The sequence below is a fragment of the Canis lupus genome, chromosome 3 (assembly GCF_048164855.1).
Source record: "Canis lupus baileyi chromosome 3, mCanLup2.hap1, whole genome shotgun sequence".
In the NCBI taxonomy this organism is placed as follows: domain Eukaryota; kingdom Metazoa; phylum Chordata; class Mammalia; order Carnivora; family Canidae; genus Canis; species Canis lupus.
Window position 1 is genome coordinate 55747779 of NC_132840.1, and position 22415 is coordinate 55770193.

General features: G+C 43.8%; 1 protein-coding gene across 13 annotated transcripts in view; it reads left to right on the plus strand.

The window, feature by feature from the left end:
• Positions 1 to 22415, plus strand: part of MYH10 (myosin heavy chain 10) — a 121916-nt gene that overhangs the window by 39330 nt on the left and 60171 nt on the right. For 7 of the 13 annotated variants that reach the window (XM_072821187.1, XM_072821180.1, XM_072821183.1 and 4 more), the window contains 6 exons: positions 4258 to 4360; positions 4975 to 5004; positions 10416 to 10508; positions 18745 to 18808; positions 20006 to 20104; positions 22149 to 22292. In XM_072821187.1, the coding sequence (XP_072677288.1) occupies positions 4258 to 4360; positions 4975 to 5004; positions 10416 to 10508; positions 18745 to 18808; positions 20006 to 20104; positions 22149 to 22292 (533 nt within the window). The remainder of the gene's footprint in view (positions 1 to 4257; positions 4361 to 4974; positions 5005 to 10415; positions 10509 to 18744; positions 18809 to 20005; positions 20105 to 22148; positions 22293 to 22415) is intronic. The other 6 variants (XM_072821182.1, XM_072821186.1, XM_072821190.1 and 3 more) reach the window with 2 other exon arrangements.

Here is a 22415-nt window from a genome sequence, read left to right on the forward strand (position 1 = left end):
AAGAATTCTCATACTGTGCCTTTGATCCTGCCATCTCTTTCATATACACACTGGGGATGGTATCTGGGTTGTTGTTTCCAGGTTTGTTTTTTGTTTTGTTTTTTAATTAATACCTTCCTCCTAAAAAAAAAAAAAAAATACCTTCCTCCTCCCCATACCTAGCACTATTACCTTTACTGAGAGTCTTTAGGCCGGGGCAGCGCTGGGCTCCTGTGTGTGCTCTCAGGCCTGTGAGGTGCTGACCTCTCCTTGAAATAAGCTGAAACCCAGAGAGCCAGAAAGTGGTGGACAGGACTTGGATCTAGAGGGGTCATGTGGACACCATAGCCCACATTCTCAGCCATTCTGCAGACACTATAGATTCGTAAAGTAATTCGGGGCTTCATAACCCAGATTGACTCCTGAGCAGTGCGGGGTAGCCGAGTGGGCAGGAACTAGAGATGTCCATCAGATGCTAATTATGTGCCTCCGGTGGGCATGGTTCTTCAAACAATCTCATATGTTAGAAGCTGCTGTCCAGGGGTACCTGGGTGGCTCAGTGGTTGAACATCTGCCTTTGGCTCAGGTCATGATCCCGAGGTCCTGGGATCAAGCCCCACATCGGGCTCCTTGCTTAGCGGGGAGCCTGCTTTTCCCTCTGCCTGTGTCTCTGCCTTTCTATGCGTCTCTCTCATGAATATATAAATAAAATCTTTAAAACAAATAATCTCTCCACATTTTAAGATGGGGAATATGAGGTTCCCCATCTCCCCTGTTGGGAGCTCCCTGGTAACAATAGGTCTTTGCAAGTAGTGTCTTCTCCATCAAAGTTTCCTTAGACCTGAAATATAAGAAACCGTAGCAGAGATTATAAGCGGGTGTTGAGGCACTGCCCGGTGAGTGTGACAAGGAGGGAAGAAACGTGGTCAAGACACCCTGAATCAGCGTGTCCGAGCGACAGGAGTTAGCTGAGCAGCCACACAGGCAAACAAAGCAGAAGGGGAACAATCAGAGCTGTTTTCGAGACAAGGCATCATCAGCTTAAATGAGAGGCTCATTTCTTCGTGTAACAGAAAAATTATTTGTTTGAAGCCAACTGCCAACATCATGATTAGCCTGGAAATGCTAAGTGTTTTTGAATAGAAGTTAACAAATCCAAGAAAACTGCTCTCCTGGCTCTTGAGAAATCACGCTTGAATAAAATCCGGATTCCGCCCCCCATGCCTGGGGCCCCTCCCACCCGCCCCCTTCCTGCCAACCGAGCCCCTGCAGCTCTCTGCCTTGCTGGTACTTTGCACCAAATCCTACATTTCCAAGTGCCCCCACCCCTCAGTTCTCAGCAAAGACCTTTGACCTTTGCATTCCTGTCTCCATCTGCGTGATCACGTGATTGGGGTGCCCCCCCCCATTTCACTGGCCTATTCTCCCTATTTAGGAGTCTACCAGACCATCGCATCTCCTCTCTGCACTCCCTCTCCAGCAGCCACCTCCTTGTTGCCTTAACGGCCTTCCTCAGATCCTGCTCTCCTTGTTTGTTTTTGTGGTTTATCTTCCATCTGTTCTCCTGACCTTGAGCTCTGCAAGGTCAAAGACTTTGCTCCTTGCCCTGGCTCTTGCACTTAGAAGCTTGCCCACCGTTGATTTCTACTTGTTGAAATGAGTGAGTGAAATTATTACCTTATCCCGGTACCAGTGAATAGCAGGAATAAAAAAAATATTTAGAAAGAGCCTAGGAGGGGCGCCTGGGTGGCTCAGTCAGTGAAGCATCTGCCTTTGGCTCAGGTCATGATTCCGGGATCCTGGGATCCAGGCCCACATTGGGCTCCCTGCTCAGCGGGGATCCTGCTTTTCCCTCTGCCACTGCAGCTTCCTCTGCTTGTGCTCACTCTATCTCAGATAAATAAAATCTTAAAATAAGTGGATTCCTAGGCTTTTTTTTTTTTTTCAATTAAACTTGTAACAGGACCTGCATTCATTTTATTCAGTGATATTTACCCAGCACCTACTGCATTGGGCGCTAGGATTTCAAAGATGTAGAAGACAAACATGGTCCTTGCTTGTTATGAACCTAGAAAACACAAAATTTACCTGAGAGATAGAGATGAAGACCTCATATCTCCTTAAAAAAAAATGTATTAACGTAACTTCAAAATTCTACCTCTTTTTGTGTGTGTGTGAGGCAAGAGAGGGAGGCATAGCAGAACAAAATTATTGAAGTTTATCTGAAAATATAAGCTTCAGAGATTTTTTTTAAAAAGATTTTATTTATTCATGAGAGACACAGAGGCAGAGACATAGGCAGAGGGAGAAGTATCTGAAGGCAGATGCTCAACCACTGAACCACCCAGATGTCCCTGTTTTTTGTTTTTTTAAAGAAGAGCAATGATGGCTGCTCTGGTTAGTGCTTCTTCAAAACTACTGCAAAATGATTCTGGACTTGGAATAAACTGTATGTATAAGAAGTAAATACAAGCTAACATTTTGGATCACTGGATAATGAGCATCTTTGTCAAGCATTGATACTGGGATGTGGGCTGAATCATTTAGGGGAAAAAATTAGATTATATTTTTTACCTCAACTATAATTTTTTCCCCCAGATGAATTAAGGATTGCATTGTAAAAAGTGAAACCATCAAAGTTCTGGAAGAAAATACTGATGGATTTAAGAATAATGGGTGTTACAAAAATAATATAGATGATTATAATCTTGGTGCAGAAAAGACCTTTTTTAAGCATGAACAACAGGGCAAAAAAACCTTAAAATGTGGTCAGGGCACCTGGGTGTCTCACTGGTTGAGCATCTGCCGTCAGCTCAGGGTGTGATCCCGGGGTCCTGAGATTGAGTCCCACTCGGGCTCCCCGCAGGGAGCCTACTTCTCCCTCTGCCTGTGTCTCTGCCTCTCTCTGTGTGTCTCTCATAAATAAACAAATAAAATCTTTAAAAAGTAAAAAATTTGGTCTATTTAAATACATACAATTCAAAACTTCTAGATGGTAAAACACACAAGGGGACTATTTTTAATATAATAATGGATGGTGGTTAAAGAGCTTCATATATAAAATATGCTTATAAACCTGAAGTAGGTTATTTCTAGAATCTTCAAATCTTGGTAGCTAGAGAGACTCTAATAGAATTCCTCCATTGTATAGACAATGGCATGGAGGCCCAGAGAAGGTAGTTCCCTTACTCAAAGCTCTCTTTGCTCATACCCTCTGCAGTTGAGATAGTAGGTATTGGGATACAGAGAATTGAGATAATGCAACCAGTAACCCTGAAAAATTTATGTTATGGCCAGTTCAAATAGTATAATTCTGAGTGTATTTCCAAGGAAGGGTCAGAGTTTATTAGAAAAATTAGACTTTTTAAAGCCTTGGATAAAACGAGCTTAGAGGATTATTAGCCAGCCATGTGTATAATACTTTTGGGTTTCTGGTGCTTTTCTTCTGTTTTCTGGGAGTTTTTGTTTTTTTTCTTGGGTTTTTTTTTTTTTAATAAAAAACCTAATTAGATGTTAAAATTGTTATTTTAATCCAAATTTAGATTTTTATTGACTATGAAGATAGATTCACTTTATTCAGATCTTAGGGAGCCTTAAATATTTGAACAGAAAGGCCCTAACGCACCACTGTGCCTAGCAGCTTACCTGACTGTCAAGGTCAGTCCTTGAGCAGAAATAGAAATCCTTTGAAATGTGCCAGTCTGGTTTTTAAACACAAAGCAGATAAAGTGGTGGCATGAAGTCCAAGTTCATCACAAAATTCATAGTGTTATTGCATACTGGTGGGGTGCCTGGGTGCTCAGTGGTTGAGTGTCTGCCTTTTGCTCAGTTGGGTCGTGATCCCCGGATCCTGGGATCAAGTCCCAAATCAGGCTCCCTGCATGGAGCCTGCTTCTCCCTCTGCCTGGGTCTCTGCTTCTCTCTCTCATGAATAATAATTTTTTTTTAAATAAAAGAACTTTCACTTCTCTGGTGGAACCCCCCACCAAACTCCTAAGAAAAAAACTGTGTTGTGAACCTTATCCTTATCCTGCCTCCATCTTATTGGCATCTTCCAAAAAAAAAAAAAAAAAAGGTTGGGTTATTTAATACCATTTTAAAAAGAATAATAATTTTTCTAACCTGTGCTGGCAGGTTTTTTTCCCCTGACTTCCACAGTTTCCCCTGACTTCCATGGTGCCAATTCTTATCCCAAGTCCACCTCATTTTGCTAGTTATGACTTGGGAATGTGTATGCTCTGCTTTCTTTAAGGCGGCCTGTGTACTGTTTTCTTGCAGGGGCGAATCAGGTGCTGGGAAGACAGAAAATACCAAGAAAGTCATTCAGTACCTTGCTCATGTTGCTTCTTCGCATAAAGGACGGAAGGACCATAATATTCCTGTAAGTTTTTCTTCTGTTTGTTGAATTCATGGGCTTACTCTCTTATAATTTCAGAAGCAAGCGTAAGGAGGCCCAGCATTCTGGTGGGATGACAGCTCCCTGGTCTCCTCCACTCTCACTCAGACACCTCCCCCTGCTCAGAAGGGAGCACGCTGACCTGGAAATTGCTATTAACTGGGTATCCGAACAGGCCAACTGGAATTAACGGTTCTAGCTTGAAACCTAATTTCTGGCAAAGCTGTGGGAAGAATTGTTAGCGATCGATAAGCAGTGCTTATGAAAATTTCTTATTTCCACCAAAGGAGGGTCCTCAGGTATCTTTAGCAGTTCTTTTGCAAAGTGGACAACAGCCCATTGTTACTGTCCACTGCAGCTTGAGGCAAGGAGAGAGACCTGGGGACAATTGATGGTAGAAAAGGATAAGGACAGAAGAGTCCGTTACTGCTAATCTGTAGGTGTGCAGAAGAGGCAGGTGCCCCTGCTGAGTGAATGCCAGCTGGACCCGCTTTCACGGTTCTGAGCTGCACGTTGACATAGTGCTTTGGATGTGGCTCACTGCTCAGGGAAAGACTCAAACTCGCTAACGTTTGCATTTATCTGTTTGTAACAAACAGCAGGAATCGCCTAAACCAGTGAAACATCAGGCAAGTGCTTTTCTTTCTGCTTCTCAGTCTTGAATGCTTGCACTAATTTCTGTCTCTAGATTGAGTCTCCATTAGAAACAAGTACAGTTAGCTCTGAGTGAAATTCACTGTGGAAACTTAATTTTGAAAGTGTTGTTGCTTACAGATGTATTCTTTTGCAAGCAGCATGCCCTCCTGCTTTTAAATTTGTTTTCTAGACGAGTTTTGATACTTATTTGCCCTTTTATCATGACATTGAATCACATGTTTATGAAGCCTGTCCCTTCAGGGTTTTGTATTTCAAAGACCAGGTGGAATTATTTCGATTCTCCTCAAATACGCAGGAGGCTCGCTCTGTGCCAGACGTTACATTTTGAGTCCGGGGCTGCAGCTCGAAAAGTTGTACCTTTTTGGGTTCACACTTTCTAATCTATTAAAGTTTTATAGCCCATAAACGGTTTAACCTTCAAGGCTTTAATGATTTCCTATATAAAGTTAGCACTTTGTGTATCCAGGGCAGGTAGTGGAGGCATGTTAGATCTTCCTGATTAGAGAATGCCCCTGCTCCTGGCTCCCCAGAGCACAGCAAGGGACAGGTGACAAGCCAAGAAGGACAAGAAGGGCAGTGCCAAGCCAGACACCTCTGAAGGGAAGGGATGTGTGTCCTGGACTTAACCCTTTCCCAGGCACTGGAGTGTCCGCCACAGGCGTGATGATTTCAAGCTCAGTTGAAGCAGGGAAGAGTGATGCTACAAAAATGATCTATTAATAGAAATTATCTTAGTTTCTGCAGGCAGAGTCCTAGATACCAAGATTTTCAGATGTCTTTCTCAAAATTGTTTAGCTGTCAGACAGCAAAGCCATATTACACCTGTGGGGGTGCCTACAGTGTGCTTTTGTTCCTTCCGCTGTAGAGCAGATTTGCGCAAGTGAATACAAATTGGAAGGGTTAATGAAATAACTGTTATCCTAGACAATACTTAAAGGCTTTTTTTATCAATAACAGAAGGAATCTCTAGACCAGAAATTAGCTTTTCTTTGTGCCTGGTTGATACACACTAAAAATGACCTTTTAATGCGTGCTTAGGTCACTAGTGAAACGGTGTTAGATGATTAACGGCCAGATTTGGGTTTTCCAAATCCACCGTGGAGTACGCACATCGTTGTTGTTAACATTTTGTTTCGATGTCATTTTAAACTACAGAGTGGATCCCCATGGTGTGTGAGTCGCATGCCTACCCCTGGGTTTGACTTTGGGTCAGAGGAGTCCCTGCGGAGCAGGTCTTCTCAAAGGCAGCAGCTTCTCTGGCCGCTGATGTGCATGTCTTGCCTGCATGAACTCGCTGCGCGGACTTTCCAGAGCTGCTTTTCTCCACATTTATTTTCACAGTCGTCTAGTCCAGCTCTGCTTATGTTTGTAGAAACCTGAGAAGGGCGCTGGTTCTCAGCTTGAGGAACGGGATGCTCATCAGCGGCAGCAACCCTGGAGGGGACTGTGTCAAGAGACCTCTTCTCTGCCCACACTCCCTCCCCTTTCCCAGGGACCCCCTTGCCCCATTCTGGGAATGGCCACCAAAAGTCTGTACTTTGCAAGGTGTTTCTTTTGGTTTGAGATCCCTGGTTTGTGAATTTACATTGAACTGTGCGGGCAAAACTTGCTCAAGAGTGCCAGGCACCATTTGTATACGTTCCTAGCATTTTGTCATCAGACTGTAGCGTGAATCATCAGAACCAAGGGGAAGGCGTCTTTGGGTTCCTGATTTTGTGAGTCATTTATTTGTCTCCTTGCTCATTCTTTTTTTTTTTTTAACAGCTTTATTGAGGTTTAATTCACATGCCATAAAATTCATGCATTTCTACAGTTCAGCATTGTCATTTTTTTTTTTTTGTATGTTGAGTTATGTAGCTGTCCCTGCTGCAGACTTGAGGACCTTCTCATCACCCCAAAAAGAAATTCATGAGGAAAAAAAAAAAAAACAAAAAGAAACTCATGAGGCCTCCCCTTCCACCTCCCTTCAGCCCCCGGAAACCATTCATCATCATCTCCTTTGTGTCTCTATGAGTTTGCCTACTGTGCGTACCTTCTGTAATGGAACCCTAGCGTATGTGGCTCCTTCCTCTCAGCATGACGTTTGTGAGATTCATCCGTGTCATAGCGCGTGTAAACATGCCCTACCTTTCCCTGGTTGGATGCCACCTCATTCTATGAAATCAGTCACACGGCCCATCCACCAGCTGACACATGTCTGGATTGTATACATTTTTTGGCCACTTTGAATGATGCCCCCGTGAACGTGTGTGCAGTTGTCTGCGTGGACCTATGTTTTCCATCCTCCTGGGCGTGCACCTAGGAGCTGGGTCCCAGTAGTGTTCCACTGACCATTTTGAGGCCCTGCCCCACCATTCTCAGGAGCAAAGAGTGATGGTGCTGCTGGGCATCCCGCCCCACCAGCAATTCGTGAGGGTGTTAGTTTCCCCATCTTGTGGCTAGTGCATTCCTCCTTGTAAGCTCCATTTGAGCTGTCCCCGCATGCCTTTATACTTGCTTTTATTTTTTATTGTTATTTTTTTAAAGATTTTATTTATTTATCCATGAGAGAGACATAGAGGCAGAGACACAGGCAGAGGGAGAAGCAGGCTCCTTGCGGGGAGCCTGATGTGGGACTCGATCCCAGGACCCCGGGATCACGCCCTGAGCCCAAGGCAGATGCTCAACCTCTGAGCCACTCAGGCACCCTGTACTTGCCTTTAGAATTTAATCCTTATTAATGGAAATATAAACCCATTTTCAAAATGAAGCTCACAGTGTTTAAGCAATGAATGGTAATCAGCATTTAAAGTATAGCATTATAAACTGTGGGTATGGATGATCCCTGGGTGGCTCAGTAGTTTAGCGCCTGCCTTCGGCACAGGGCATGAACCACCATCCCCTGATGGTTTCTAAGGGCCTCCATAATTTGCTTGAAAGATGTTAGAGCTGTTTAATCAAAATGTGAAATTGTATGACACCCAAATGATCAAATGTCATGGTACTTTCTTAATTCAAGACCCTTTTTATGTGTTTTCTGGTGTTATTTTTGAGATCTTTACTTGGTCCCATTGATGTCACCAGTCTATTAGGAGAAAAGTGATACCACGACCCTGTTAACATAGTGGCCCCAACAGCAGAGACCAGGAGTGCCTCAGTTGGCAGGTACCATGGTGCCAGTGAAGACCCTTGACTCGATTCTTACCACCATCCTTGGCTCACCACCATTCCACCCCCAAACCCTACTAGAAGGTTTTGGGATTTCTGATCATACATTCATTCAGCAGACACTCCCGGAGCATCCTTCTGACCCAACAATGAGCTCAGTGCAGAGGATACGACCAGTTATCACAAGCCAGCAGAAGGACTAGAATCAGTAGATCACTCACATAAGCACACCCAAATACGCAAAGAAGGAAAGAATCCTTGTGGCCACCTCTAGGGAATATTGAAATGAGATGTGCCATACTCGTTTTACCTCCAGATTAGGAAAACATCTGAAAGGTAAAATATTAAAGTTTTTTTTTTTTAAGATTTTATTTATTCATGAGAGACAGAGAGAGAGGAAAGAAAGGCAGAGACACAGGCAGAGGGAGAAGCAGGCTCCACATAGGGAGCTCAATGCAGGACTCGATCCCGGGACTCCAGGATCCCAACCCTGAGCTGAAGGCAGATGCCCAACTGCTGAGCCATCCAGGTGCCCTAAAGTATTTTTTTTTACCTTATGATTTGACAGGATGATAGTGTGTCATTTTAAGGAATCTAGATTCTAGTTCTCTGATCTAACAGTAGGTGGTTAGTGTAAAGGTAATGCCCCATTTATGAAAATTCAGGGTTTTTCTGACAGTTTTTACATTCTGATCACACAAACCACGTGAGGTAAGGAGGATTCTGGAGCCCAGTTTGCGCAGCGCTAGGATACCCAAGACTTTGTAAGATGTTGGTCATGGCCAGCCCAACGTGGGGCTCGATCCCAGGACCCCAGGGTCATGACCTGAGCTGAAGGCAGTCGTGTAACCAATGGAGTGCCCCAAGCACCCCAATAACTGCCATTCTTAATGATGCTTCTCAGTTGTTCAGATTGGTCCCCAGGATACCAAATTTAAGAAATCTGGGGAGCGTATAATGGTTAGAAAGATTTACATCAGAAATAATCTGGTATTTTGAAGTCCATAAACCAGAGGATGCGCTGCAAGGGAGCATCCTATCTAATGCCAAGAAAGGAAGTCCATAGCACAGATGTATGTTGTGCTTGAGACCTGTCAAGATCTGGACAATTGAGATAAATGCTAAAGTGTAGACCTGTGGGGAAGTACCTCCCTGTGCCCTGGGCCTCCATAGCACTTCCCCACCCTTCCTGCTGCACTAGATGCTAAGACTGAGTGTATGGCACACATTTGTTCTGCATCATGCAGCAGCTGGCCATGAGTTTAAGAATCTTATGTGAAGGTCCCTTTATCCCTCTCTTGCTTAGAGAATCCCATTTGCCTGGTGGTTTGTAAGGCTTTCTTCAGGTCTAGAATACTGGTATTCTAAAATACAGGGGTAAGATCTGTGTTTGGAAAAAGCAGATTTCTCTAAGCCCTACGATATAATTCTAAAATTACATTCCAGGAACACAACGTCACTTTCTAGTGCTGTTTGTGGCCGGTGATGGCATCGTGCTTTCTCATACAGCTTCCTATTGTGTGTCATGATCAAGGCACATATTAACGTGCTTACATCTTCTGTTTGTAAAAACCTGCCTTCTAGCTGAATTTGCTGCACGTAACTAAAGACACTGATAAAGCATGTAGGTTATCACAGACTCTACTTAGCCCTTAAAATTTGAGCAAGAGGCCGTAACAGCATCTGCATCTCTGTCCTGTCTGAAAGTGGAGGTGAGGACATTGCCCTGTCTGCATCATTAAGACACTGCGTGAAGCCCTTGGCATGTCTTCCACAGTCTAGTGGTGATTATTAGAATTGGCTGCCTTAAGTCACTGGAACAAGGCAGAGGACAAATGAACAGAAGCGTAAGTGTTGATATGTTCTTCATCGCAGCGTCCTGCTAGATTTCATTTCATGAAAACGTGTTTGCTTTATTTTCACAATTCTCCACCTAATTTATGTGCCCTGCCCTTAGAGTTCTCTTCTGTGCTCAGTGTAACCTTTTCTGATCCCTCTGATCACTTTATAAACTTTATAAATTGTTTTCCTTTGACAGAGCCCAGTGGGACCAAGAATCAAGCCGAAAAGGGTACAGGGTGGCAAAAAAAAATGAAAACACTGAGGGGAAAAAAAGGATGTGTTTTGTATTTTCCCCCGAGGCCCCGAGGATTGGAGTAAAGACATGAGATTAATGTTCATATGCTGTGTGTGTGTGTGTGTGTGTGTGTGTGTGTGTGTGTGTGATGTCTTTTAGGGGGAACTTGAACGGCAGCTTTTGCAAGCAAATCCAATCCTGGAATCCTTTGGAAATGCGAAGACTGTGAAAAATGATAATTCATCTCGCTTTGTAAGTCTGAAAACACCAGAAACTTTTAATTTCTCTGATTTTTAGTTAAATGTCTATTGGGATTAAGCAGCTAGAGTACTTTTTTCTTCCTGGATTTTGGGGAGAGGCTAATCAATGCAGTATGGAGCGATATCGCCCAGTAGAAATATTGACGGGTCTCACGTAATATTCAATTTTCTAGTGGTCGCATTTTAGAAAGGAAAAAATATGGAAGTCATTGTAATGATATATTTACCACATATAATTATACTGGATGGCACATGACTCGTTCTTCATCTTTGGGGACGATCTGTAACACTTGTTGCTGGCTGGGCATGGAGGACTTAGCACACAGCACTAGGAATGTCCACACTCTACAGAGTTGGTATTCAGTGTCATCAATTGTCCTGTTCATACTTGCTGTTTCTACAGGATATGGAGGTCAGAATAATGAGTCTGTTCTGTTCCTTCTCTGTAAAAATCCTCTCAGCTGTTTGGCTTGCTCAATTCCTGGAGAGCTTTCCTCTCTCCTTCCGTTGGATCACCTGTCCCTGACTGCCTGGGGCTGGCCTTCTAGGCGATGGCCAGATCAGCTCTCCCTGTTCAGCTACTCCCAGCCCACTCATCAGTGCCACTCATCAGTGGCAGATCTTCTCTAGAACCATATTCAGCAAATTGGGCCTGCCCGCAGTAAAGCCCTCACCCTGGATTATAGTCCTCAAGATGCAATAACCATTTCCACAGTGAGGTTGGAAGGGGGCTTCAATTTCAGTTCTTTCTCCTTAAATCATTGAGTTAATATCTATGTTTTTTCTCCCTCCTCTGATACTAGAAGTATTTGTAAAAGCTCAGAAGGCCATGTTAAGAGAGGCTTTAATTCTCATGACTCTCTGAGGGGTAGTTTGGGGAATCTAGTACCATTATGATGTACGGTTTTACCCTGAGGATGTGAAGTCATGGTGTTCGTGTTGACTTTCTGACGGCACAGATTGGGGTGGTTAGTGGAAACAGCCAGATATGGGATCACAGAGGACCCAGTGAACCCAAAGGTAGCCAGATAACTGTCTGCAGGAGTCTGCAGGACTGCCATAAAGAGCTCCCCAAACCGAGGGGCTTTATTTTCTCAGTATTGGAGGCTGGAAGTCCAACACCAAGGGAGAACAGGGCTGGTTTCTTCTGTAGCCTCTCTGGTTTGTCGGTGGCCACATCCTCCCTCTGTGTGTGCCTACGCCCTGTTCTTTTCTTGTTAAGGACACTAGTCCTGTGGGACTAGGGCCCTAGTGACCTCGTTTGGACGTAATTATCTTTGTAAAGACCCTGTCTCCAAATATAGTCCTGTTCTGAAGCACTGGGACTTAGGACTTTGACATAAGAATTGGGGGCAGAACATCCGACTGAGCCCATGGCGCCTCATAGGGTCCAAGAGGCTGTCAAGTTACAGAAGAAATAGGGATCTATTTGTTTGAGACATTGTTTATTCCCAGAAGATAAATTTTGAAGATTCATTTAATCCAAATTCATTAGGTAGTGTTTTTTTTTTTAGCTTTTTACATACAGAGTGGGATACGAATATACCTGTCAGGAGAAAGTCTGGGTGTGACTTTGGGGTTTATAAAAGATTTGGGGGCACTAAGCTTCATTTATAGAGTTTTTGTCATCATCCCCTGGATCTTCAGCATTGAGCCTGAGCCATATTTAAATCTTAAATTCTTCCCACTGAAAGCCCTGTGTTTAGTGGCTATATCACGGGATAGAAGAAACAGTGAGCTACCAGCTTTGGTATGTGCATCTCTATGAAGATTTGCAAGGATTTCTTAGTGGAAAATGTTTCGTTTTACCACATAAATGTGAAGTTACCAATCTATTCTGATTCCCCCCTGCCCCAAACCACACTTTAAATTCAGGAGAAACCATTTTGTGATTAGGTGTCCCCTCTTTGCTTAGAAAAGATAAATTGCAGCCAACCAGTCCTTGTTCTTTGGTAAAGAATGTCGTGAGTCTGTCACTAAGTGGTCGGGATCCATCTGCCTGCCAGCGATTTTGTGTTTGGTGCAGATGGAAGTAGTATTCTGTATTAGTCAGCTGTTGCTGTGTAACAAATTGCCCTGACCCTAGTGACCTGAAACCTGTATCACTTGACATGTCTGTGTGATGGGTGGTTCTGACTCGGGGCCTCTCACCACCACTAAGGTGGTGTTGGCTGGGGCTGTAGTCCTCTGCAGGATCTTCTTCCAAGCTGACTTGGGCAGCTTTTGGCAGGAATCCTTGGTTCCTCACCTTGAGGCCTCTCTGGAGGCATGCCCGCTTATGACCTGGCAGCTGGTGTTCCCCTAGAGCAGGTGATCCAAGAGAGCAGGACAGAAGCCACACAGTGAATGCTCTTTACGACCTTGGAAGTCACACACTAGTCCTTTGATGTATTCTACTGGTCAGTCAGACCAGCTCTGGTACAGTGGGAGCAAGGGAACTACACAATTACACAACAATGGGAACGCCAAGGTTAGGGATTACCAAGGCCATCTTGGAAGTTGGCTTCCACACGTCATTAGAGAGATTTCTGTATTGACAAATATAAGTTGTGACCTGTAATTTGCATTACTCTAGATCAGTGGTTCTCAGTTGGAGATGCTCAGGGGCCATTTGGTATCATCTGGAGGCATTTTTGGTAGTTCGATTTGGGTGACACTTAGTGGTTTGCCTCTGGCATCTAGTGGGGAGAGGCCAAGGATGCTGCTAAACATCCAACATTGTACAGGACAGGCCCCGCGACAAAGAATTATCCAGCCCAAAGTGTCAAACTGTCGAGGTTGAGAAACCCCCGTCCAGCTTGTTTCTTCAAATTGGAGTCTAAAGCAAGGTAATCATTTTTGAAATTTATTTGCGAAATAATTACTATACACGAGTCTCTTTAAAGCTTACTATTTATGCATCCTATTCCGAAGGTTGGTGTAAATAATTCTGGTCGGAACTAACTTTACATTGTACTGGCAGGAAGAATTTCTTAGATGGTTTTCTAACAAGATGGATTCCAGTGAGAATCACCCATCTAATCTAAATCCTTAGTAAGCCCAGTGTCAGCTGGAGTGCCAGCTCCCAAAGCACTTGTACTACTGGATGATAATCTCGAAGTCTACTCATTCTAATCTATTAAAAGCTCATCGTTTTTAAGGAAAGAAGATTTTTCACTAAGGCAGTGTTCTTACATGTAGCTAGTTCAACGGAGACACAAACATGTCCTTACATTGTTGGCTTCAGGTTGCAATCCTTAGAAAGTCAGCTTTATGTTGATATGTAGGACTTTTTTTTTTTTTCTTTCTTAAGAAACAGCAGTAGCTAGCTACTAACCCATCATAAGGCATTCACTGTACAAAGCCACAACAAGTAGTTGGTTTTAGTGGTTCCACAAAAAAACAGTGAAGGATCTGGTTACACTGTGGACAGGAGCTCATGCAGCTGAAAGGTCCCTTTGGCAGTTCTCTGCAAGCGTGGCCGATGCTTTGCTTCTTGGGGCGCTCTGGGCTCATCTTCTAACCACATTGTACAGAATTCACATTTGGCTGCTGGGCACTCCAGTAAATTCTTGAGCTCCTGTCCTCTGCCAGGCACTATGGTGTGCACATGCTTTTTCCATTGGGATGTCTGAATAGGTCTCTCAGATGTCATGTGTTCCATATGGAACCTTTTCTACTTGAAATCTGTTCCTTACATCTTCTGTCAGGATGTGGTCCCATCAGCACCACCCCCCCCAGTTGCATAAGTGTAAAACAAAACACAACAACAAAAACCCAGAAAAATAAAATAGCTAGGAATCCCCAGGCCCCACACTTTCCTCGTGGCCCCTGTCCAGCCCAGAGCACATCCTGTTGCCACGCTTCCAGATCAGTCCACAGTTCTCCTTCCACTTCTCCTAAACACCTGCTTGGTCTAAAATTCTACCCGAGACGGTCTCTCTGGGCTCTGCATGGTGTCCTCTTGGATTTTCTCACGTACTCACAGTCTGTGGGTGAGCAGGCTGCTTCCTGGTGACCCCTGTATCTCACATGAGGGACTGTCTCCCTGCTCTCTGGATCCATAGTTCCTGGCGCTGTGCCTTGCACATGGAAGTACACAGTAGGTGCACATTAATGGAATACATTTAATTACAATGTGGTTACCTACACAGCAAGAGCCTGTGGCCTCCTTGAGCTTGAGCTTGCCTTCATCTGGGTCTTTTTTTTTTTTTTTTTTTTCCATCTGGGTCTTGACCTTAGTGTATTTTCAATGACATGCCATAGTGCACAGTTGAGCCCAGGGAGTGTGTGTTGCATGGGCTGGACCCTCCAGGAACACACGTGCCCTGGTTTTGGAAGCTCGAGCAGTCTAAGGTAACCTGGGAAGTGACAGCTTTGGGGCCAGGCCAGGCCTGGGGCCGGGAAGGATGTCCCACGTCACACCAGAAGAGCAATGTGATGGGTGAGAAACCCGTTGCATGTACGGTGGAGCTGCGTGGAGGCTTTACAGGACACAGGCTTGCAGTGGAAATATTTGGAACTATAAACTCTGTAAGCTTTTAGAATCCATTTGTTTCCCTCTCTTTGATCTGATAGAGATGAATAATTTCCTGAAGAGTATCTTTTCTTTCATAGATGCTAGCGTATGGTTTGTATTAGAGGGGCTTCTTTGAGGAGAACATTACCCTTACGAAAATAATCATTCACAGTTAGTCCCATTCTGTTTATGGAGAAGTCAGATGCGTTCCAGATGGAGGGGATTGATGTCAAATGACTCTCTTGTAATGAAACTTTTGAAACAGGGACTTCAATTTCTGACTTGTATCAGTAGAGACGTCTCCTCCCAGAAACTTTTGGTAGGAAAAAGTCTGTCTTTATGCAAATGTTTTTTTTTTCTTTCCTCTGGACAGAATTAAGCCAGTTTGGCAACTCCTGGTGTTACGTACCTTTGGGGAGATAACTAGCCACAGTAGAGGTCAATAAAGGCTTGGGTGCCCTCCCTACCTCTGGGGAGCAGAGAATGGTGGACACAAGCCAGAGCCCTGGGCCCTTGCCTGTACTTGTTAGCAAACAGACACTAGAAATGGTTTTGTGAAATCAGTTGAATGCAGTCCCTGCTGTGTTCTTGAGCACTCGCACCCTCCTCCTAAAGACTTTTGGGGGCTGATGTGACTTTGTCACAAGACAGTGTGACCTGCGGTAGAAACCCGGCATGCAGCCGTTTCAGCCTGGAGCTCAAAGCAGCCTTCCCGACAGACACCACGGCCTCCAGGCCTTTCTGGAGTCTCTGCACCCTGTTCCCACCATAGTGGAGGTGTCTGCGTCCTTCCACGTCACCCCAGGAATCCTCCTCTCTGTTATATTAAGCAACGAGACCACTTGATTAACTCCCCTTACTCATGAACAAAGCTTCTGGTACAGTTTGGAGATGAAGATAGCTGAAGCCTTCAACCCCGCCATCTGGTCTCGGGTTAAATCTAGCTCATTACTCCTAGGATGGCTTTCCCCATTTAGGGCAGAAGCTGCTCCCAGACTGGAGGATTTTTAGTGGTGTGAGCTCACACACAGAGCACGCCCTCGATGCTGTGATGTTTGGAAGTAGATTCCAGATATTACGATGACTTGAATAATCTTGCCTGTGTGGCAGTCAGATGTGGGGCAGGGAGCGTAAGTGCAAGTTTCTCCACGTAACGTTCGAAGAGGCCCTGTTGGCAGAGGAGCATAGAGGGGCCCCCAGGTGCCACTTGAAGTAGCTGTTGGCCAGAAGGTCCTAATTTTCCCTTGAAAAGTATGGAGTGGTTTCTCTCTTATGGAATGCTTACTAATGGGAGATCAAAATCGGGTTGTCATGTGTCATGGACTCCTGCCATTCATAGTACTTTTATTTTTTTAAAGATTTTAAAATTTTTTATTTAAGAGAGAGAGCGCACAGGAGGAGAGGCAGAGGGAGAATCACACTCCCCACTGAGCAGGGAGCCCGATGTGGGACTCAATCCCAGGACCTCAGGATCATGACCTGAGCTCAAGGCAGACACTTCACCAACTGAGCCCCCCCCAGGTGCCCCAACAGAGAGCTTAAAGTGGAGAAGCACAGAACCTCCCTTTAGTAGCATTTAGCCAGCAGCAAACCAACACATTTATAAGCTATAAGATCACTTGACTCAAATAGTGATCCTTCTTGAAGCCTTCCTCTGTGTCCCCATAGCACCTGTTTGTCCTCTGGAGGCATCTTACCACGGTGTCCTTCAGGTGTCGGAAGAACACAACCCCAGGATTCTGCTTCCATTCGGGGAGGACATTAAGTTAGCATCTCTCAATGCCATGATCATACAATTTGTGTAAAATGATTATTTGCATGAGAGTAGTACTTCTGTGAGATCACAACAGCCTGTCTTAGAAGGAGGGAAAGTTTTTCTTCTTTTTAAAAAAAAGAGAGAGAGAGAGGCACCCGGCTGGCTCAGCAGTTGAGCGTCTGCCTTTGCCTTGACGTGACCCCAGGGTCCTGGGATCGAGTCCCACAACGGGCTCCCCGCAGGGAGCCTGCTTCTCCCTCTACCTGTGTCTCTGTCTCTCTGTCTCTCATGAATAAATAGATAAAAATCTTAAAAAAAAAAAAAAAAGACACAAAACTCTCTCCCCACGCTCCCAAAAAACAGAACTACCCAAACAAGCAACTTTTCATTTTTGTCTTGTGATTTTTTTTAACTTATGACATTGAGCAATCCTTTTGTATACTACTGACTGTTTACATATCTTCTTTGATGAAATAATCTGTTTAGATAATTTACCCAGTGGTTTTTTTGTGTTGTTTGTCTTGTTATTGAGTTGTAAGAGTTTTTTAATATACTCTAGGAACAAGTCTTTTACCAGGTAGGTAGTTTGCAAATATTTTCTGCTAGTCTGTAGTTTCTCCTTTCATTTTCTTCAGTGTCTTGAAAATTAGAAGCTTTAGATTCTGATGAAATCTAGTTTATCAGTTTTTAGTTGATAAACTAAAGGTTCGTGCTCTTGGCATGTTTTCTAAGAAGTCTTTCTCTACTTTAAGGTCATAAGGATTTTCTCCTGTTTTCTTTTGGAAGTTTATGGTTTTAGCCTGTACTTCACATTTATGATCTCTTTTGAGTTACCTTTTTTACATGGTGTGAGGAAGGCTGTAAGTTCTTTTGGTTTCATTTTACATATTTTTCAGGCACCCATTTGTTGTTGTTTTGTTTTGTTTTGTTTTGTTTTTTTGTTTGTTTTTAAAGATTGGTCGTTTCTCTGTTAAATTATCTTGGCACCTTTTGTGAAGATGAATTGACCATATACATGTGGTCTATTTCTGGACTCTTCAAATCCATTGATCTGTATCTCTATCCTCCCACCAATACCAACCTGTCCTAATAAACTTACAGCTTTTTGAAATCTAGTAGTGTGAGTCCTTGAGGCTCTGTTCTTCCTCAACATTGTTGTGACTTTTTTAGGTCCTTTCCATTTCCCTGTAAATCTTGGAATCAGCTTGTCCATTTCCCCATAGAAAGCCCTCCACTCCCTTGACCATTTGTGTGACAAGTGAGCTTTGAAGGACTAAGTCCTGGAATAAACCGTTCATTGCCATTGTCAGGCAAAGGATTTAATTTGTGAGATACTTGCTTTTATTTTATTTTTGCTTTCTCATTTTAATGATCACATTACCAGCTTTGATATTTGGTATTATGATAACTTTATGAAATGAATTATGAAATTGCCACTATTTCTATTTCCTTAAAACAGTTATGTGTAGTAAGGCCATTAAATATTCCTTAGGAACTGGCAAAACTGTTTGATCAGACCAACCCACCATTTTTGAAGAAGTAATTATATTTCATTTTTTATTATTACAATCTATTCAAGTTCTCTTTTTTTTTTCTTGAATGGATTTCTGTTTTCCTAGGGAATTACATTATTCTGTTTTTCAAGCCTGTCATTATAAGGTGGGATACAGTGTTCCTTTAATGCTGTTAAACCTCTTATCTCAGATTATGTGGAAGAGCTTCTTAAAAGTTCTAAATGATTAGGATCTCGTTTTTATTATGTTACAGCTCAGGAAGGTCGCCTGTCCTGTTGATGCTTTGGGGGAATTTACTGAGGCTTTTTCCTTCTCTTTCTATTGGAGACAATATTTAAGACCCATTTTTGTATAACTAACGGATACTTGGCAGGGCGCTTTGATTTATCATCTTATTACAGTGTTCGTATCATCTGTGTCCTTACTTATTTTTAATTTTCTTGCTGTGATTTGTTTTCAGGGCAAGTTTATTCGAATCAACTTTGATGTAACTGGCTATATTGTTGGGGCCAACATTGAAACATGTATCCTTTTCATAACAACATAATCCAAACTAAAGAGGGATTTCATCTTTGTCTAGCCTTGAGGTGACCCTCTGTGGCATCGCTGCCATCACCACCCAGATGATCAGCCTGAAGCCCGGAGAGATGGTGACCTGGTCAGATACTTCCAGCTACTGAATGTTAATCCCTCAGCATTGTTTTGTTGGTGGGGTTTGTTTTTAACACCAGGTCCTACCCTGTTCACAGGGCGGGGGCATTGGAGAGGACCTCCAGGTGAAGGCCATCCTATTGAACCACCGTTCAGTTTCCTGTTGGGTGTCGGGTTAGCCCTTTATTACCATCTGCTTCTGGTAGTATTGGGACGGGCACATACCCCCAAAACAAGCCTTGTAAAAGTACAGAGTTCTACTAGTTTTGATTAGTGTTACACAGAATAAGACCAGAGGAAAAACAAATGTCCAACACATAAAATAGTCCTAGGAAATGTCACATGCCTCAAGTAGCTGTCAGAAATGCTCAGTCTACGTAGAATTAACTTGATTAGAGAAATAACAGAAATGATTCTGAATCATAGTGTGCCAGTTAGGAAGGAGACATGTGACAGTTCTCAGCTACTTCAGGCAAGTGCCAGAGATTCAGTGATAGAAATAAAACGTTTCCAGGTGAGGGGTGCCACAGCTGGCTCTGGAGAAGCAGCCAGAGGAGGCCAGTGGTTCACCAGGTCAGGGTGCTCTCAAGAGTATTTGGAAAGTCCGAGCAAGACCGTGGGTGTAGAGGGGCTGGCGCCACTTGCATGAGGGTTTCTGTGAGGGGTCCTTGGGGGGCACGGGCCAAGCACATGGGTTGTGGGGTTGAACCGAGCTTTGGTTCCTGACTCTGCCTCCAACAGCTCAGCTTCCTTTTTACAGCTTCTTAGAGTTCCTGGTTTAGCGCTGTGTTCTTTGAAAATAACCTGGATTAGGAGTACGGGTGGGGTGGAGTGGGGCGAGGGAAGCACCCTGATCTTCTATCCCCCTCCCATCCACCATTCTCGCAGATTAGCTAGGGACATGAGTGCCTGAATTTTCCTTTTTCACTTACAATTTTTCATCATTCAGAGTGGTTAATCACAGGAGGGTTAATATATATCCCAGAAAGAAAATGTTTTATGCTTTACATTTGTATAGACTCAGAGGGGAGGCCACCTTTTCTATTCCATCCTTAACCATCCCCACTCAGACCTTCTGGAAAAATCTCGTGCTGTTCGTCAAGCAAAAGATGAGCGTACTTTTCATATCTTTTACCAGTTGTTATCTGGAGCAGGAGAACACCTAAAGTGTAAGTTCTAAAGTTTCTTACTATTTTATATTTATTTGAATTTTTTTTTAGTAATAATTTTATTGAAAGAGAACATTTTGGGGAAAAAGTACAGTTGACCCTCAGAACAATATGGGGGCTAGAGGCACCACTCCCTGCACCGTCACAAATCTGCAAATAACTTGTGACTTCTCCAGAAGTTAACTACGAGAGCCTATGATGGACTAGAAGGCTTACCGATCACCAGTCCTTTAACGCGTATTTTGTATGTTCTGTGTATTATATGCTGTATTCTTACAATAACGGAAATAGAGGAAGAAATGCTGAGAAAACCATAAGGAAGAAAGCACACATTTACAGAACCGTATTCTATCAGAAAAAACTCGTGTGCAGGTGGACCCATGCCGCTCAGACCCATGGGGTTCCAGGGTTGACTGTCATTTGTATACACACCAAATGGAAATGAAATTTAACCTCCATTCCATGGGATAAATACTTTATTTTAAATGGCAGTTACATGGCTCGTGTTACATTATTTTCAGTATGTATATTTCTTTTCTTTAAAAAAGTTTCAGGGGTGCCTGGGTGGCTCAGTTGGTTAAATGTCTGCCTTCAGCTCAGGTCGATTCCGGGGTCCTGGGATCAAGCCCTGCATTGGGCCCCCTGCTCAATGAGGAGTCTTCTTTTCCCCCTCCCTCTGCCTGTTGCTCCCCTTGCTTATGCTCTCTCCCGAATAAATAATAAGTAAAGAAATAAGTTTTAAATTAGAGGACAAATGATGGGGTTTCATACAAGTTCTGTTTCAACATTTACAAGGATAAAAAGTCAGAAAAAAAATTATAAAATTGAGTTAAATATTTTTGTTCCCAGGCTTATAATGGAAAATATATGCTATGCTTCCACTAGTACAAGAAGGAGCTTATCATGGACTTTTATTTTGTCACAAATCCTAAGGACTGGAAGCTTAGGGACTGGGTGGGGCAAGGTTCCCAAGCAGAAATTTGCTGGATCAGAGATATTTGAGGGTGAGGGGAGGATGTACAACTTCCTGATTCCTTCTCTGCGACATTACGTATGTTCTCCAGAGATACCAACAGACACAGGCGTCGTACTGCTTTTGTCATCTAGGGTCCAGGCTCTTGCTAATAACCACAGACACCTGTGCATGCGTTGAGCCCAGAAATGAGACCAAGACGTGCAAGAAAAAGTAAGAGTCACTGCTGTTAGAAACTAAGCATTCAAGCCGATGACCGTCAATGCTGGAGAGGAGGACACCCGCAGGCTTTCAGACTGGCAGTACTCTGTGCTAGTAATGTGAATTAAGAAAAAAAAAAAAAGGGATCAAAGTGTTAGAAGAAGGAGGTAGGAAAAGAAAGCAGTCAGTACCCAGAGCAGGTGTAAGAATTAAGAGAGGCGTGCTCGCAGAAATTCTCTGCAGGAGAGCACATGGTAACATCCCATGTGAGGGGAGAGAGCCCTGTCTCTGCTCATCCCTCCTGAGAAACATCCCACTGCTCTCTTAAGTTCTAACTCATGGCCCCTAAAGCATCATGGTCAATGGGGGCGGCCCTTAGAATAGCCTGTCATAAATAGGGGTTGTGCATCACCCGCAAAGGCAAATTCACTACCAGACAAACTGACTCAAGAGAAAGGGTTTCAGAGCATTGGCTGGGCTGGAAGTCTGTACCTTCAACATGAGGGTCTTCAGGTCCATGTCGCTATCAACCGCTTCGCTGAAGGATGCCTGGGGGCCTCAGTTGGTGAAGCATCTGCCTTCAGCTCAGGTCATGATCTCAGGGTCCTGGGATGGAGTCCTGCATCGGGCTCCCTGCTCAGCAGGGTGTCTGCTTCTCCTTCTCCCTCTGCCCCTTGCCCTGCTTGTGCTCGCTCTCTCTCTCTCTCTCTCCTGCTCTTTCTCTCAAATAAAATCTTTAAAAAATAAAATGAATCTGCAAAGAAAGAATAGGTATGGCAGGAAACTATGTGTGGTAGTGAAGATCAGCCCAGGTGGGTGTGTTTGGTCTGCAGGGGCATTAAACTGTAACTTATTTCTGTTTTCTTCTAGCGGATTTGCTCCTCGAAGGATTTAATAACTACAGATTCCTCTCCAACGGCTATATTCCCATCCCGGGACAGCAAGACAAGGACAACTTTCAGGAAACCATGGAAGCAATGCACATCATGGGCTTCTCTCACGAGGAGATTCTGTGTACGTAGGGTTTTCCTGAGTCTCTGCTGCCCACTTAAATAGGACTCACGGGGGTGGAGAACAAAAGCTAAGAAACGACCAAGGAAATAACAAGAACCACCTGTATGAGTTCCTGGGACCTGA